Here is a 17,147-nt window from a genome sequence, read left to right as displayed (position 1 = left end):
ATTGCCCAGTACGATTACAGCATACAGTATTATTGTCACTGCTACATTTCTGTGATGCTACCAGAAATTATTTCCACTACTAATTAATTACCGTTGAGCTCAAAGGTCCTATTAATAAACGGTTAAGGAATGTGTATTTATGACGACGATTTGTGAGACTGGTAAACTTATGATACGTACGATGGTCTTTCGTTCTACACGGTGCATTTCAAGGTCCTGCACCCATCCGGCGGTAAACTGTACCTGGGCTTGTTGCAGTGACCTGAAGTTACTAAACTTCATGAGTGTATGCACTCACTCCAAGAACCGTATGATTATAAATATGCATATAAATATGCTACGATGAGATAGCTGACTTCATCTAACTAGCAAATGTTGTCCAGGCTACGTTGGTGATACAGTTTTTTTTAATGTGTATGATATTTTTGTCATGCGATTTTAAAGCCGGTCCTACAACCGCATCCAAGAATAACATGCAGCTTATCTCAGAACTGTCGGTGAAAATTATTCTTGGAGCTAGGTTTAATTGAGCTGCATTTTAAAGAGGTGCAATTTCACAATTTGTGTATATTTTCTAAGTTCACTATTTTGTCATGTGTTGAGAAAAACACAGATTTTAAAATTACATGGTCTAATATTTACATTTAGCATAACTGCAACATTATTTTTTCGTTTGTTTTTTTTAAAGACTCGAAAGGACTTGAAATTCAAAGTTTCAGACTTGTGACTTGACTCGGACTTTTACACCAGTGACTTGAGACTCGACTCTGACTTGCCTGACATTACTTGAGACTTGACTTGAGACTTGAGGATAAAGACTTGAGACTTACTTGAGACTTGCAAAACAATGACTTGGTCCCACCTCTGCTTTCGAGCCTATACAGCTTGGAGTAAGACAACATGCATGAAGAGGATGATGTGGACAAAATACTCATTTGCCTAATAATTCTGCACTCCCTGTAATAGACTCCAATTTGTGCATATAAATGGAGAGTCCTCTTCACACACTGAGGTTAATTATGGAGTTCCACAGGGTTCAGTGCTAGGTCCAATTCTGTTTACATTATACATGCTTTCCTTAGGCAGCATCATTAGAAGACATAGCATACATTTTCACTGCTATGCAGATGACACCCAGCTCTATCTGTCCATGAAGCCAGATAACACACACCAATTAGTTAAACTGCAGGAATGTCTTAAAGACATAAAGACCTGGATGGCCGCTAACTTTCCGCTTCTTAATTCAGACAAAACTGAGGTTATTGTACTCGGCCCTGAAAAGCTTAGAAACATGGTATCTAACCAGATTCTTACTCTGGATGGCATTACCTTGGCCTCCAGTAACGCGGTGAGGAACCTTGGAGTCATTTTTGACCAGGATATGTCCTTCAACGCACATATTAAACAAATGTGTAAGACTGCGTTCTTCCATTTGCACAACATCTCTAAAATTAGAAATATCCTGTCTCAGAGTGACGCTGAAAAACTAGTTCATGCATTTATTACTTCCAGGCTGGACTACTGTAATTCATTATTATCAAGATGTCCAAAAAACTCACTGAAAAGCCTTCAGCTAATCCAAAATGCTGCAGCAAGAGTCCTGACAGGGACTAGAAAGAGAGAGCATATTTCTCCTGTTTTGGCTTCCCTTCATTGGCTTCCTGTTAAATCTAGAACTGAAATCAAAATCCTGCTCCTCACATACAAGGTCTTAAATAATCAGGCCCCATCTTATCTTAATGACCTTGTAGTACCATATCACCCTATTAGAGCACTTCGCTCTCGCTCTGCAGGCCTACTTATTGTTCCTAGAGTATTTGAAAGTAGAATGGGAGGCAGAGCCTTCAGTTTTCAGGCCCCTCTTCTGTGGAACCAGCTTCCAGTTTGGATTCGGGAGACAGACACTATCTCTACTTTCAAGATTAGGCTTACAACTTTCCTTTTTGCTAAAGCATATAGTTAGGGCTGGACCAGGTGACCCTGAATCCTCCCTTAGTTATGCTGCAATAGACGTAGGCTGCCGGGGGATTCCCATGATGCATTGAGTTTTTCCTTTCAAGTCACCTTTCTCACTCACTATGTATTAATAGACCTCTCTGCATTGAATCATATCTGTTATTAACCTCTCACATTCGTGATTTTTAGTTCACAAACACTTCTTGTAATGACTAACTACTCCTGACATTTTGGAGATATACATACTATACTATACTTTATACAGTAAAGTTACAGTGGGATACAAATAATATCAGGCTGATCCTGCCACGATTTGTTCCCTCGGTTCAAATCACGGACAAACAGTATCCCACAGCTGGTTATGTTTTTTAAACCTATTTTGCACAGAGAGGCATTTTTTGAAAAATGTATTGATAGCAATGTTGAATATTATTACCAGAGGTGGGATCAAGTCATTGTTTTGCAAGTCTCAAGTAATGTCAGGCAAGTCAGAGTCGAGTCTCAAGTCACTGGTGTAAAAGTCCGAGTAAAGTCACAAGTCTGAAATTTTGAATTTCAAGTCCTTTCGAGTCTTAAAAAAAAAATGAAAAAATAATGTTGCAGTTATGCTAAATGTAAATATTAGACCATGTAATTTTTAAATCTGTGTTTTTCTCAACACATGACGAAATAGTGAACTTAGAAAATATACACAAATTGTGAAATTGCACCTCTTTAAAATGCAGCTCAATTAAACCTAGCTCCTAGAATAATTTTCACCGACGGTTCTGAGATAAGCTGCATGTTATTCTTGGATGCGGTTGTAGGACCGGCTTTAAAATCGCATGACAAAAATATCATATACATTAAAAAAACTGCATCACCAACGTAGCCTGGACAACATTTGCTAGTTAGATGAAGTCAGCTATCTCATCGTAGCATGTTTATATGCATATTTATAATCATACAGTTCTTGGAGTGAGTGCATACACTCATGGAGTTTAGTAACTTCAGGTCACTGCAACAAGCCCAGGTACAGTTTACCGCCGGATGGGTACAGACCCTTGAAATGCACCGTGTAGAACGAAAGACCATCGTACATATCATAAGTTTACCAGTCTCACAAATCGTCGTCATAAATACACATTCGTTAACCGTTTATTAATAGGACCTTTGAGCTCAATGGTAATTAATTAGTAGTGGAAATATTTTCTGGTTCGCATTACAGAAATGTAGCAGTGACAATAATACTGTATGCTGTAATCGCACTGGGCAATTAGTGATACAAAAAACCTGTTTTACCCTGTGAATAAAAGTATATGTTTTTGTCGCTTCTGGTAATAACAGAAGCGAAACACAATATTGTGTCAGGAAAATTCACTATTTATGCACAATAAATAAAGGAGCATAGCGCAACAATTTCTGTTCAGCGCCAGAGTTACTTGTAACCTATATCACCAATTATGTTAAGAAAAATGATGTATTAACTACTACAAAACTCTGACCTTTGTGGAAATGCTTGGAGCAGACTAACCTGTGAGCTGGAGTGTTCTGAGACGTTATATTTGATCTTTGAATGGCTGCAATCCAGGCCATCCGTCGCGTCTTTGTTACTTCGTCCGATAACAACCGATCTCTTTACCCGTCGGCTTCCCGTGGCTGTCATGCGACCGGCTATTGCAGTTAATAATACAACAGCTTCTTGACATTTTTTGTGTTTCTTTTTATCGCTGTGTGACTGATTTCAATTGAAAGCCTGCGTGCGCTAGTACCTCTTGCCACGAGTTCCCAGAATCCTTTGCGGTTTTACCCCTGAATGACGTCACATTTTCAATCTCTATATAATATGCATGTTAAATTTTATATTTGGGGTGAAATATCAAGTCTTTTCAGGTAAACCGGTTCAAGTCCAATTCAAGTCCCAGGTCATTGGTGTAAAAGTACAAGTCAAGTCACAAGTCTTAGAACATTTTTTCAAGTCAAGTCTAAAGTCATAAAATTAATGACTCGAGTCTGACTCGAGTCCAAGTCATATGACTCGAGTCCACACCTCTGATTATTACACAGGAAAAAAAACAACTACACGTAAAATAATCACATCGTGACGCCTCTGCCTTTGTAAATGGAGGGACAATGACTGTGTGTATGTAAGCGTGTAAAACCTGAAGATAGTTAGAGTAACAGTATTTAGTCTCTATCTGCCATTCTGCAATTCATCTCATGTAAACAATAACGTGGCGCACAGCGTGACGTGAAAAAAGGCACATACCTTTGACGTTGCGTGACGAACTCTGTATTCCTCGTCCACACGTAAACGCAAAAAAAAAAATCTGTTTTCGGTGTTTCGAAACGTCGTTTACGTGTGGACGAAACAGCTGTGTTTTCAAAAATACCCGTGTAGGTGTGACCGTAGCGTAAAAGAGTTAGTAGTTTATTTTATCACTACCTGTAATTTATTGCAGATTACTTGTATTTGCTTAATTGTTTACTAAATGTTTGAGGTGTGAAATAAACTGCAATGGAGCAAAATATGGGTGTGTGGTTGGAGGATGTGTGTGTGTGTGTGTGTGTGTGTGTGTGTGTGTGTGTGTGTGTGTGTGTGTGTGTGTGCGTGCATGGGGGGGGCGAACATTTTTCTTGTAAAACAAAGGGGGGCCCAGCAAAAAAGGTTTGGGAACCACAGCCTTAGGCCCTACACAGGGCTAAGGCACAGCTTTTACTTTGAAGGTAAATATTTTCTGTTTCTGGTTTGACTCCCATTCTTCACAGTTTTGCGACCAGTCAGTGGTTAGTTAGCACGTGTTTGCAGACAAGATGGCATCTAGCATGCAAACTACAGGCTAGTGACTGAAGTAATTGTTGTAACAGTCTTCACAGCATGCTCTTTGTGATTGATTTCACCTTCAACTGGTCAGAGAATATACATTTTTCCTTGATGACTGAAGGTTGAATGGGTGGCTGGATAATTTTAAGTCAACGGTTAAGGCTACAGATATATTTATACATATGTGTACAATTCAATCTTGTCCTTCCCCCTTTTTTGATTATTCCCTTGTCACTGAAAAATCACCTTTACATTTCTAATCATGCTTTAAGGCTCTCAGTGGCTCTGCCCATTTCCCAGTTTGTGAAACAGATTTCACAGAACATAGCACATGACCTTTTTAAATTACAAGCGAAAAAATCACAAAGTCTGGAAGCAATCTATGTAAAGGCAACTTTAAGATCCCTATCTAATACAATAATGGCAATACCTGCATACTTTTTCAAACAGAGGTTATCTAGTTGACTATTTTATGGGTTTTTATTTTATGGCTTACTTTGATTACCTTATGTTACCTTATGTTACCTTAGCTTATGTTTTTGGTAGCATGTGTGCATCCATGTGTGCATATCAATATTCTGTCTGTAAACACGATAGGTCGAAAAGTTTTGAATGAATTCTGATAAAACTTTGTAGGAGTGTAGAGTGGGGTCATGTAAACAATCCATTAAAATTTGTCTTACGTCCACCAGGTTCTTCAAGGTCAGCTTAATGATTTATTGGTTCATAACTGACAAAAACTCGTACAACTTAAAAACAATGAATTTTACAAATGTGGTGTGTATTGTATTCATATAGAAAGTACTGTATAAAGATTTAAAATACTATGTCACATTTGACCTCTGACCTCATCTTCATTGTCAGTAGACTGATATGAAGGTCAAAGCCATGATAATGCTATTTAAAACAACGTTTCTTAATGCTGTTGTTTGTACTGACAACATGTAGGCATATAGAGAATAATTTATGGGGATTCTAAATATCACGTTACTTTGGATCCCTGACTTCTTCTTCAAGGTCAAATAAGGTCAAACTTTTCCTAAGCTTTAAAACTTTGTTTAAAATTTTGCCAACTTTGTGTTTGCAGCCTTAAGTAAATAATTTTGACATGTGGGTATTCTAAATATCACATTATAGTTTGCATCCAAATATCATTTTACATTTGACCTCTGATCCCACTGTTAAGAAAGTATCGTCAAGTCAACGAGAGTGAGTCAACTGGTTGGTGAGAATATATGTTATAGTATAATCAGGGATGGGAATTGATAAGAATTTAGCAATTCCGATTCAATTGTGGATATCATTTATCGATTTGATTCCCTATCAATTCCCTTACTGATTCTCATTGACTCCACTTTGAGAGTCACCACCATCTCTGAGCAGCATATCAAAGGCATTATATTCATGCAAATTAATTACATGCTGCATGGTCAAATGGTTGTGCATGTTGGAGCTATTTCCCCTTGTTGTGATCAGTGTTATTCAAAAAAGTAATTATTGCGCATATTACACAGAACACTTTTCTGAGAAGTAATGCAGTACATTACTTAACCCTTTAAGACCTACCATAGAACCAAGTCCGCCAGAGCTTATATTATACTTTTACATGCTGTAGTGCCATTTTTGGGAGCATTTCAAGTTGCTATACATCAATACAACCATTATAGCCCAAATTTTAATAACTACATAAATTGCAAAAAAGTGCAATAAAATCCCAAAAAATTGGAAATCGTTTTTGTTTTTTTAACATATATTTCTAGTTAGAGACATTTAAGAGGCTTATCCATCAAAACTGTAAATACAAAAAAGTTGCACAAAATAGTTTCCCACCACAGGAAATTTATTTTGAGTGTCTTCATAGTTTTATTTTTGAAATACACCAATTTTTATATACTGCAGGAAAAACGAAAATAAATATTATAATGCAAATTTGCAAAAAACAGCATATGCATCAAAATAAACTGCATCCAGCAGTGCAATTTGATTTCTAAGCATCCCAGAAATGACACAGAAAGTCATAAAGTCAAACATAACTTTTAAAAACACCAGTACAGGCAGGCCCTGATGGTAAAAAACTACATTTCCGCAAAAATGAGGTCACTTCCGGTTTCGGGCAGGTAATGGCGGACATGCGATAGTTCGCGCTGACAGCGTAGGAAGTGTTACGAACAGCTGATCGGATCGGCAAAGCGTGTTTCTGGAATATTATGTTTTTGTTGTGCTTTTTATGCAATTTTTGCAAAGCTATATGTGGAAGGAAACCGTGACCTAGGGCAAGCTGATGGCATAAGACAACTTCTCCGGTTTCATATGTAAAAAACATTATTGCGCTAGCTTACGTGGTTGCAAAACGGAGCGTGCCTGCTCCGACCGGCTTTAAAGGGTTAATTACACCCAGGATAAAGACATCTGTTATACCGGTGTTTCCCAACCAGTGTGCTGCGGCACGTAGGTGTGCTCTGAGAAATGATCAGGTGTGCCGTGAAAGATTATCTGGTTCCACCTGATTAGTACTCTAAACAACTGGTCTGAGTGACAGGCAGAACAATTGCATTATCTTCCACTAGAGGGCAGTACAACTACCTGCTCTAATTAAATGAGTTGCCAACTGCCAGTAAAACAGAAGAAGAAATTACATAGTAGTCATGGGCTGTGTCCCAATCCAGCGACCGCACGCTCCGGAGTACACGCAGTCCCCGTACTACGTACAGCAAGTACTACGAAGTATGAGAAGTGCGGAAGTGAGAGGCTTGTGAAATGGGACAATCTACCCTTCACATTTGTGTCACCAGCTGTGCCTTCCCATACCACCCCTCCCGATCGGCAACATGGATACAGACCACGTCCTTGCGTGTGTAATTTCTCTGCTAATGGAAGAGCCCCAACAACCCACCTGTCACAGACGAATGATCCTGTTGCGACTACGAGACAACCACGTGCAGGTACAGTGATAAATACATGTCGACATGAGATATTTGACGTGTGTACCTGTGTACTAGTGTAACACCCTGATATATACCACTGTAGATGTGAATCCCAAATAGGAGTGTCTGTGCCCGTAGCCTGCAAACTGCAGCAGTATATCCTAGGACATTCCACACAAGTGCAATTAACAAAAAACCCAAATAATGTTCCCACAAGTACAGTGTCCACTGTCTGCTAAAAGAAGAACAGCAACAGTCAGAATAATGACAAGAATAAAACAATGTCTGTCATTTCCTGTATTTGCCTTCACCAGACCCCTGTACTGCAGGATTAACCTTAGTGTCCCAGTCCTGGAAACATTCTTCAATAATGAGGACACCAGGCCTGATTTCCGCCTCAGCAGGGAGTCCGTGACAGCGCTGATGAATCTACTTAACCAGGATCGGAGACATGGTTGGGGTGCCCCGATCGAGGCCCTTATGTTCCTTTTCTGGCTGGCAAGTGGAGCAGCCTACAGGGTTGTGTTCAGGGTGTTTGCAATACCCCGTTCCATTGTTCACCGCATCGTGCACAGGGTCACAGAGGAGGTGGTGGCCACTCGCCATCAGGTCATCCACCTCCCTCAGACCCCAGAAGACCTAGATTCCATGTCCAGTGGGTTTGCACAGCTGGCAGGACACAGGGCTTTTGTGAAAGCTGCTGGTGCAATTGACTGCTGCCATGTCCACATCAAGCCCCCCAGCAGCCCTGATGGTCAGTGCTACAGGAACAGGGAGTTGTTCCCGTCTATAGTCTTGCAGGCGGTATGTGATCATCAGGGCTGCTTTGTTCATACACATGTGGGCTGGCCAGGGTTAGTGCATGACTCCAGGGTCCTCTGCCACAGCCCACTGTACCGACAGGCCCGTTACCCTCCCCCAGGGCATTTCATCCTTGCAGATGGAGGGTACCCATGTCTCCAACATCCACTCCTCCTCATCACCCCTTACAAGAGGCCAGTCCATGGTGTGGGAGCCCAGCGCTTCAACGCACATCATTCTAGGGCATGCTCTGTCATAGAGCGTGCTTTTGGAATGATGAAGACGAGGTTCCGTGTCATCTTTCTGCAAGCGCTGGAGGTGCACCACACCTTCGTGCCACATGTACGTCACTCTAATAAAATCATCATTGTTGTTTGTCAAATCATAATGGCAACTGTAGTGTATAATCTGGCATGTACACTGTACTTACAAGACAAAACATCTGTTGCAGGTCATAACAGCATGTGCCGTTCTGCATAACATCTGCATCGGTGCTGGTGACATTGTGGCCCCAGATGAGGAACCCGAGGATGATGCCCAAGATGAGTGGGAGACTGGTGTGGAAGCACTCAGTGGTGCACACTGGCGGGACTAGCTATCTGCTGAGATGTCTACCCTGGAGGAGGTACCCCCAGACCACGATCTTGTCATCAGGCAGTGGTGCACCTTCAAAGTGCTGGAATTTCACGTGACATCTGTATTAACATGATTGTTGGCACCATGTCGTTTTTGCATCGTTATGATTACATTCTAGTGACATGGCAGCCGTCAGTTTCACCAGCCCTGCAGACCCAGGTGGAAGATGAGGCAGTGGATAGTTGGAATGAGCATGCCAGGGCAACATCTGGGGACGCCCATGTGGGATGCTCCACTCGGTACCTGGCTACGCAGACCAGGGGTCTCACCTGTGGCACCTCCTTCATCTCTCTGGTCCTGGTCCAGCGGATCCAGCAGCACTGCCCAAGACTCCCTCCTCAGCCAAATGTCAGGCCTGGTTAACAATGCCTGTGCATACTGGGACATTCAGGTTGCAAATACAGTTGGGATGTTCTGAATGTTTTATTTACATAACTGAAATCATCTTGTTTGTACAAAACAAAGGTTGGGATGCCAGCATAAGTGCAACTATGTACATTAGCTGTCTGTGAACACGACTCAATCCTTTTTCTGCTCCACTAACTTCTCAAGGACACCTATCAGCCTGTCCATCCTCTCGACTCTCCGTTCCTCCATTTGATGTTGCTGTGCCATGTCCTCTTTTATTAGAGCAAAGAGTTCATCTTTCCCGTCCCTCCTCCTTTTCGCCACTCGTGCCTCCAGCAGCTCCTCATCCTCCTGCTCCTTCTGGTGAGGAAGTGGGTTGCCCACTACTGCACTGGGCCCTGGTGTGTCCTCCTGGATGGAGGAAATTAGGACAGGAGGCCTGGTAGAGGGCCTCTGTCCTAGCACCTCATCCATGGCATCAAACCAGGGCCATGTTGCGGCAGTGGGCTTCCCACTTGCACCCTCGCCTGTCGCTGGATACTTGCACTCCTGAGGGCAGAGTACATCACAAGTGGCAGTTGGCAAAAACAGCAACAGTGCAGGTTTACATAGATGATTTCGCAGTATTCCGTGTGGAGATACATCTGTCACCACCACTGTACATACTTTGTATTTCCTCTTTAGGTTCTCCCATTTGCGTTTGGCCTGCACAGGGGAGATTTTCCCCACCAGGTCCATCTTCTCCACGATTGCTCTGACAGACGAAATATGATAGCACATGTAAATCAGGTTATTCCCTGAATGGCATCCACAGCAGAATGTACTAGATTGGGACCACAGGGCAGACAGTTCACTGTCCCTTGTGCCTCAATGATTGTAAACCTCATGCTGTTGCTGTACCCCCAACCCACTGTGGCTGATTGTTTTGCACCCGTGAACACCCGTCTGCTCCTTGGTCCCTGAAATGCAGCTGGACATTGGATTACATTCCCCACCATCTTGCACTTCTGTTTTATCAGTTCCCTGTTTGCCATATGTTCAGCATATTCAGCTGTGTGGGACATACAAACTGCAATGTCAGGCAAAACGATTTCTTGTGGGACAGGGGCAGCACTGACTGAGGCAAAACATTCACTTTTTCAGGCCCTAGGTTGGGGTCAGGTGGTTCTCTGTCATATTTGACACGGCAGGTGTGATAACCTTTGCAAATATGTGATGTGCTGCGGACGCAGATATTTGGTGTGTACACAGCTACATTCCTGCCTGGTATATGTTGACATTTCGGTTTGTGGCCCAGGAAGGGTAATATTGGTACAATTGATTACACTTGTAGCGGTGATACTTCTATTTATACTGCCTTCTGTCTGGTAAATGATTCACAGATTTGCAGGACTGTGCATTTACGGTCACGTGGGTCCAACAGGTGTCACAAGATTAGGGATGGGTATTGTTTAGGTTTTATCCGATACCAGTACCAAACCGGTACTTTTGAAACGGTGCCGGTGCTTAAACAGTGCTCGAACCGGTGCTTAAAGAATGGAGAACACACACTTTGTCCAAAAACCTCTCATGTTTAGCTGTTTTTTTTGTAAAAAGATAACAATGTCAGCCTTTTCTGCAGCTATAGAGCATATATGGTATCACTCTTGGCTGGAAGCAGTGCTTAATCAATGGAAAAAACACCAATTTTGTCTAAAAACCTCTCATGATTAGCTGTTTCCCACTTTTTCTTTGGTCATTTTAGCCTTTTTGGCCAGGGTGAAGGGAGTACCTGCCATCAAACAAGAAGACAGCCGCATGTAACTACGACGGTGTTTGCTAGTTCACCTTACGTGCATTAATGTAATAACGTGGTTAGCGTACTCAACGTAAATTACACACGAACAACTTTAAGCTACTCGCCCAGAGAAGAACGGCTGCTGCTGCCATCATCATCCGTCATCATTTCTGCTACACTGGCAGGGCTAGGGGCCAGGAATCTCCTCTTCGGGTTCTTGGGGGATGTTGCTAACTCCGGGTCCGATAACAGGCACCACTCCCGCAGTAGATGTGCATGGTGTGAGGTCTCGCAGCAAGCTATGAAATACTGTGCATTTCTCAGCTTCTAAAAAAATGCTATGTGTCACCAGGTGTTTCATCAGATTCGAGGTGTTACCTCCTTTGCATAGTATCACCTTAAAGCACTTTTTATTCTGTAGCTCTGCTCTAAAAGAACGTACGTACCTGGGCCCGCCTACCATCCTCGGAAAGGTAAAATGATTGGCTAGAATCCAAAGTGTATGACGTCTCAGGGAAAAAAGCACCGAAATGGGCGCTGCTTTTCGGTCTGGTTACTACCGTTTATGTCAGAATGGCACCGGATACCGGTACCCATCCCTACACAAGATTCACCTTGACATTTACTATTCAACTTCCATTGACTTTTACATCTTGGCATTTGTTTCGCTCCTTCACACATATCTTACATTTTAAGGTGTAGCTGTCCTCCGCCGCCGTTTCAACCTCCTCCGCAGCTGATGTCTTCATTACGCATTGACCTGGCTCCATCGCGCTATGCATTGTGGGATATATGGGACCACGAAGCGTACATTTGGAGTACACTTCGGATTGGGACAGCCGTCGTTGTGTCACTCTGACATAATAGGTCTCAAAATGCGTACTCCGAAGCGTGCGGTCACTGGATTGGGACACAGCTATGCTGTGAGATGACAGCGCTGATAGCAATAGATAAATATTTGAAAAGAAAAAGTAGTCAATCTGACCTGGGTCCTGGAGAAAATTCCGACCCAGATGAAGGCCCTAGCATGAGAAGTGGTCAGAAGAACCCAAAAATGGTATAAGGGGCACAAACTGAGCCAATTCCACTATCCCTGGTGCATGGGGAAATGAAGGCTGCAGCCTGACTGCTCAACAGGTTGTTACCAGTTGAAGTTAAGCAGCGACTGCCTTCACCACAAATGACAGTTCACTTTATCACGGTGCTGGGCTGGGATCAGCATTTACTTAGCTTTAACATAACTCTGGGTTCTTGGCTAGCTCATGCGTTAGCATGCTGTCTGTGCAGGCGCTTGCGAAGAGCCGAAGTTGTGTTAACAGTATAATGCAGTTGTTTCTGTTCTGGAGCAGTCTCTACTTTACCATCGCACTCTCATCGTTTTATTTTATTAAAAGTAATGGCCATATCCATGCTGTAGACTGTGCCACTATGTTCCTCCTCCGACACACGAACTGAAATCAGCTGACCATAGTGAGAAGTGCAAGAACCGATAAGCGGGATTGATAGGCAGGCAGACTAATGATTCCAAGGAGTTGGACTGCTACTACTACTCTCGATTCAAATCCCTAAGTATAATATATAATAACCTCAAGTTATTCATGTCCAGTTATATACAAACAGTTCCTTTTATCCATTACTTACACCTTATTTGCACAATTAAAGTAAAAATCTGTCATGCTACCCATATGTGATTTTTCAGATAAACGCCAACTTCTTAAAGTACGTTTAAAAAAACCAAGAAAACAAAATGAATATATAGAAAATAAAGTACTATTCCCTTGAAAGTAAATACTGACCAGAGAGTGAGCTGCCTTGGTGGAGGTTTATGCTCTTGGAGTGCTTCTTGTTCCAAAAGCGCTCTTAAAAACTCAAAAGAATGGGATTAGTATTGCTAATGTTATATCTGCATTTGTCACTGCAGCACATGAAGACACGAGACAAAAGCTAATTGAATATGTTTTTGGTACTGAAATGAATTGTGCAAAGAAGTGACAAGACCTATTGTTAAAATAAAAGATGAATATCTGTGCACCACACATATACAAGCAATGTATAGCAGCATAAGTTACATTACATTTAAGTGAAAACATGATCAGAGTTTCTCAAATTTATAATATCGGTTAATTCTTGAGATATAGGAACAATAATGTTACAATTCCTATAACTTTTTCAGTAGAAAATTATATTATAATTTTTTTTTTCTTTGATTCATGTTTTTTCTTAGGCCATATCATGTTGAAATGAGCTTGAACTAGAAGAACCTAACTGGCAACACCAACAAAGGTCATCTCAGCCTTTTAGCCGGTGGGAGGGAAGCACATCATCAGCAGACATCCATTTGAAAGACTAAATGTAGTGATGGTATATTTTCTCACATGAAATAAGGGTATGCCACAAGCCCTCTGTTTGATTTCAAGATGTGTTCAGCTGCACTGCACACATTGTTTTCAATCGAGTTAGCACTTCAAAATAGATTCGATCAATTAATGTGACATTGTTGCAGACTGGCAGTCAAATGGAAACATTAAATCATCTTTCCAAGTATTCTGGCGGTAATATACACCCCCGCAGCGAGCGACCATTTGCTTGCAGAGACTGATGCAGATTGATGCCACAAAACATTCTAATTGCCTAATGAACCTTTTTCAAACAGCAGAAATGTTTTGAGCTGTGGAACCCCTAAAGATGTGCCCAAAGTCAAATTTAAAGAAGCCATGGAAAAAATTAGTCATTTGTATCCCAAGTGCTAGCTGACACATTTTTCATAGACATTCTTCATTAAAATAAACATGCTGTAATTGATAGCAGAAATGGGCAAAATTATTGCATTGTGCATGACAACTTATTGTACCATGAATGTCAAATGAGCCCAAAGATAACTATTTAAGAAAACATGATTTACCTTGCAGCTTTATTGAAATGCAGCTTGCAGCTATCAAAATACTGTTTTTGTCAATCAGCACATGATGTAAAGTAGCAGATTTAAGAGTTGAGTCCTAACTCTATCTGAAAAAAACTGTTCTCTTAATGTCACATATTATAAATTGGATAGGGCTGTCTTTAATTATTTAATAATTAATTTAATTAAATTATGAATGAAAATGAATTAATTATTTAAATAATTACTTACACACAGCTACACACAGGAAACATACACTGCCAAGCCAAGCACTTCTAGCTCCACTAGAAAACAAGCAGTGATTGTCAAACCTCCTCCAGACTTTCTTAGAAAAAGCAGAGTTTGACAGAAGGTTCTCATAGCTGTTGGCATCCATGCTACGCGGGGTGATAGTGTCTTCCAAGCTTCACGTCATACACAGGATACACCAGTAGAGAGGCTTCTAGCAGAATTTAAGGGTGCGGTTATCCCTTAAGTTGTTATCCACAGGTCTCATCAGATTCTGTCTGTCTGATGTCAGCTGAGAGGTTATTTCCCAGGAAAGACATATGACAATGCCCTGCAGCCTACTGACTAGTATTTTAACAGACTAGACTGGCAGAAGCTTTCTTATAAAATAGAAAGGTGTGTCACTTGAGTTTAAGTTTCAAGACAGCTGTAAACAGGCATATCTACGATGTTGTATGTCATCAGGAACACCTTGAAGTCGTGTTTGACCTATGGACACAGCAGAAATTAGTTAAATATGACATTTTCTTTACAGTGAAATATAATTATTGGATTCATTTTTGCAAATACTTTTGTATTGTTGTTTCATTATTGTTAATGGTTTTATTGTCAAATCTGTGTCTGAGGTGATTTCATCCTTAAGTTTAAACAACAGGTATCACAATCCTTCTCTCCTATCAAGCTCTCTAATTTTAACAGGAATCCCATGTCATGGGTATAGAAATCAGGTATTTTTAAAACAGATTATAGATTTCAGATGACACAATTTTATTTTAGCCACACAACTTCATTGATTACAGGGATTTTTTTTAACGAAAACTTGTGTTGGCATGTCCAAAACTAAGGAAGATTTAAAAGAAATAAATAAATAAAAATGAATAAATAAAACCAATAGTATTCACTTTTAAATATTTTCAATGTGCCCAGAAAGCAGACCATGACAGCAGAATAGCTGACCACATGAGGAGAGTGATGCCAGGCAGAAAAGCCCCATTTTTCACAGAGAGGTTATAAGGAGTTTTTTTGGAATATACCTGTCACAACAAGAGCCCCTCATATTTTGTGACTAGAGATTACCTGCAGAATGTCCAATTCATCGCAAGATACTATGTATGTATTTATAGCATCATAAAGTATTGATCTCAGTATCTTAAATATTTATGAATCATGGAGAATTTTAACGCCAAGGTGCACAAAAATATTATTTATGGAGAAATAATATTTGTATAAATCTATAATAATATATAATATAATATATATTATATAAAACATTACAACTGCAATTACATAATGACTATTACATAATGACTATTACATAATGACTATTCAACTCCCAAATCCAGTTACCTGGATTCAAATTATGTTACAATTACTTGTAGATGAATGAGTATGTTAATCAAGAAAATTCTTTATGGGGAAACCAGATCAGTAAATTTAGGAAAATACATATAAATATAGTATTTGCAGTGACAGCGGAAAGTCATGAAAATCATAAGTAGAAATAGATATTAAATAGACAATACCAATATACCATACATGTTTTGCAATATTGACTGCATGGACAGAGAGTTAATTAACTGAGACAAACCATTTATTTGTGCTTCATTTGAGTGAGCTGTCCGTGTCAAACATGCAGCTGTTTTACAGTTATCAAAATCTGATGCAAGACATAGGGGAGTCAATTCTTTTGCTTTGCCACTATAATTTTACTCTGAGAAGGGTCCTACTGGAGGTCAAACAAAGTTGTTTAGTCAGCATGCTTTATAAGCTTCAAACATCTAATGAGAAACACTGAACAATTAGAATCAACTAAAATGTGTCAATTGTTTGTTGTGCTTCATAAGCTCTCACTTTACACGTTTCATGTTTCTCACGTTAGTTAATATCCAGTGTAAGGTCTAGTGGAAGTAGTGCTTTTTCTTTGGTGTTATATACTCGCTCAGAGATGTGTCATGTTAGAGATCATTCAAGGACATTTGGGCAACATGCTATCTGGCCTCACATCTTTAATGAGGGTTAGTCAATGTCTCTTCACATTACTGCTTATAATGTACCTAGCATTAGATACTGTATCTCTGGCTCTTTTCCGCAGCATGTCTTTGTCCTGTCTTTCTCTCCTTGCCCCTGCCCCTCTCTGAGTCTGGTTCTACCACAGATGTCTTTGTGTTAAATTAGGCCTGGAAGCTTGATAATGCAAGATGCTAGCAGTATCTTTGCTGTTCCTGGCACCGCTCTCTTCTGGACAGAGATCTTAGATGTTGTTGTTCCTGGGATCTACTGAAGTCTAGCTTGGGGGTCACTGCAACGAGAAAGTGCAGAGGTCTGTCCTTCCACGATGATGGAACAACCATCATTTTTTAGGAAATACTTTTAAATGATCAATTTCTATGTCATATGTTAGAACATGATCTAGAGTGTGATTAAAGTGATGTGTGGGTTCTTTTACATTTTGAATGAAGCCAGTTGAGTTTAATAACAGATTAAATGCTGTGTTGAGGCAGACATTTTTTATTGTCTACGTCGATGTTAAAATCATCCACAATCATTATTTTATCTTAAATGAGCACTAAATGAAAAAAAAGTGTAAGAATTCAGACAGAAACTCTAAGTAAGGCCGAAGTGGATGATAGATAACAACAAATAAAACTGTTTTTGAGTTTTCCAACTAGGGTGGACAAGGTCTGTTTCAAGTTTTGAAGTGTATTGAAACTCTGTTTTGGTTGGTTGATCAACAAGCTGAGTATAATTTAGGGTTGTTGATTCATTTAAACTAAC

At 40.4% G+C, this 17,147-nt stretch overlaps 1 protein-coding gene across 1 annotated transcript; it reads right to left on the bottom strand.

Moving 5' to 3' along the window:
* Window positions 1-9,417: 9,417 nt before the first annotated feature.
* LOC309709390 (uncharacterized protein) lies at window positions 9,418-14,195 on the bottom strand. The gene is made up of 3 exons (XM_082537995.1): window positions 14,148-14,195; window positions 10,135-10,222; window positions 9,418-10,017 (listed from the first exon to the last, which is right to left on the bottom strand). Exons 2-3 carry the CDS (start codon window positions 10,204-10,206, stop codon window positions 9,640-9,642), a joined length of 450 nt encoding a protein of 149 aa, XP_082394121.1. The 5' UTR covers window positions 10,207-10,222; window positions 14,148-14,195; the 3' UTR covers window positions 9,418-9,639.
* Between the last annotated feature and the right edge of the window lie 2,952 nt (window positions 14,196-17,147).

This window comes from Aulonocara stuartgranti (genome assembly GCF_965226115.1).
Source record: "Aulonocara stuartgranti genome assembly, chromosome: 6".
Taxonomy (NCBI): Eukaryota; Metazoa; Chordata; class Actinopteri; order Cichliformes; family Cichlidae; genus Aulonocara; species Aulonocara stuartgranti.
The sequence above is the reverse complement of the archived record's forward strand: the minus strand, read 5'-3'. Positions and strand labels throughout refer to the sequence as shown.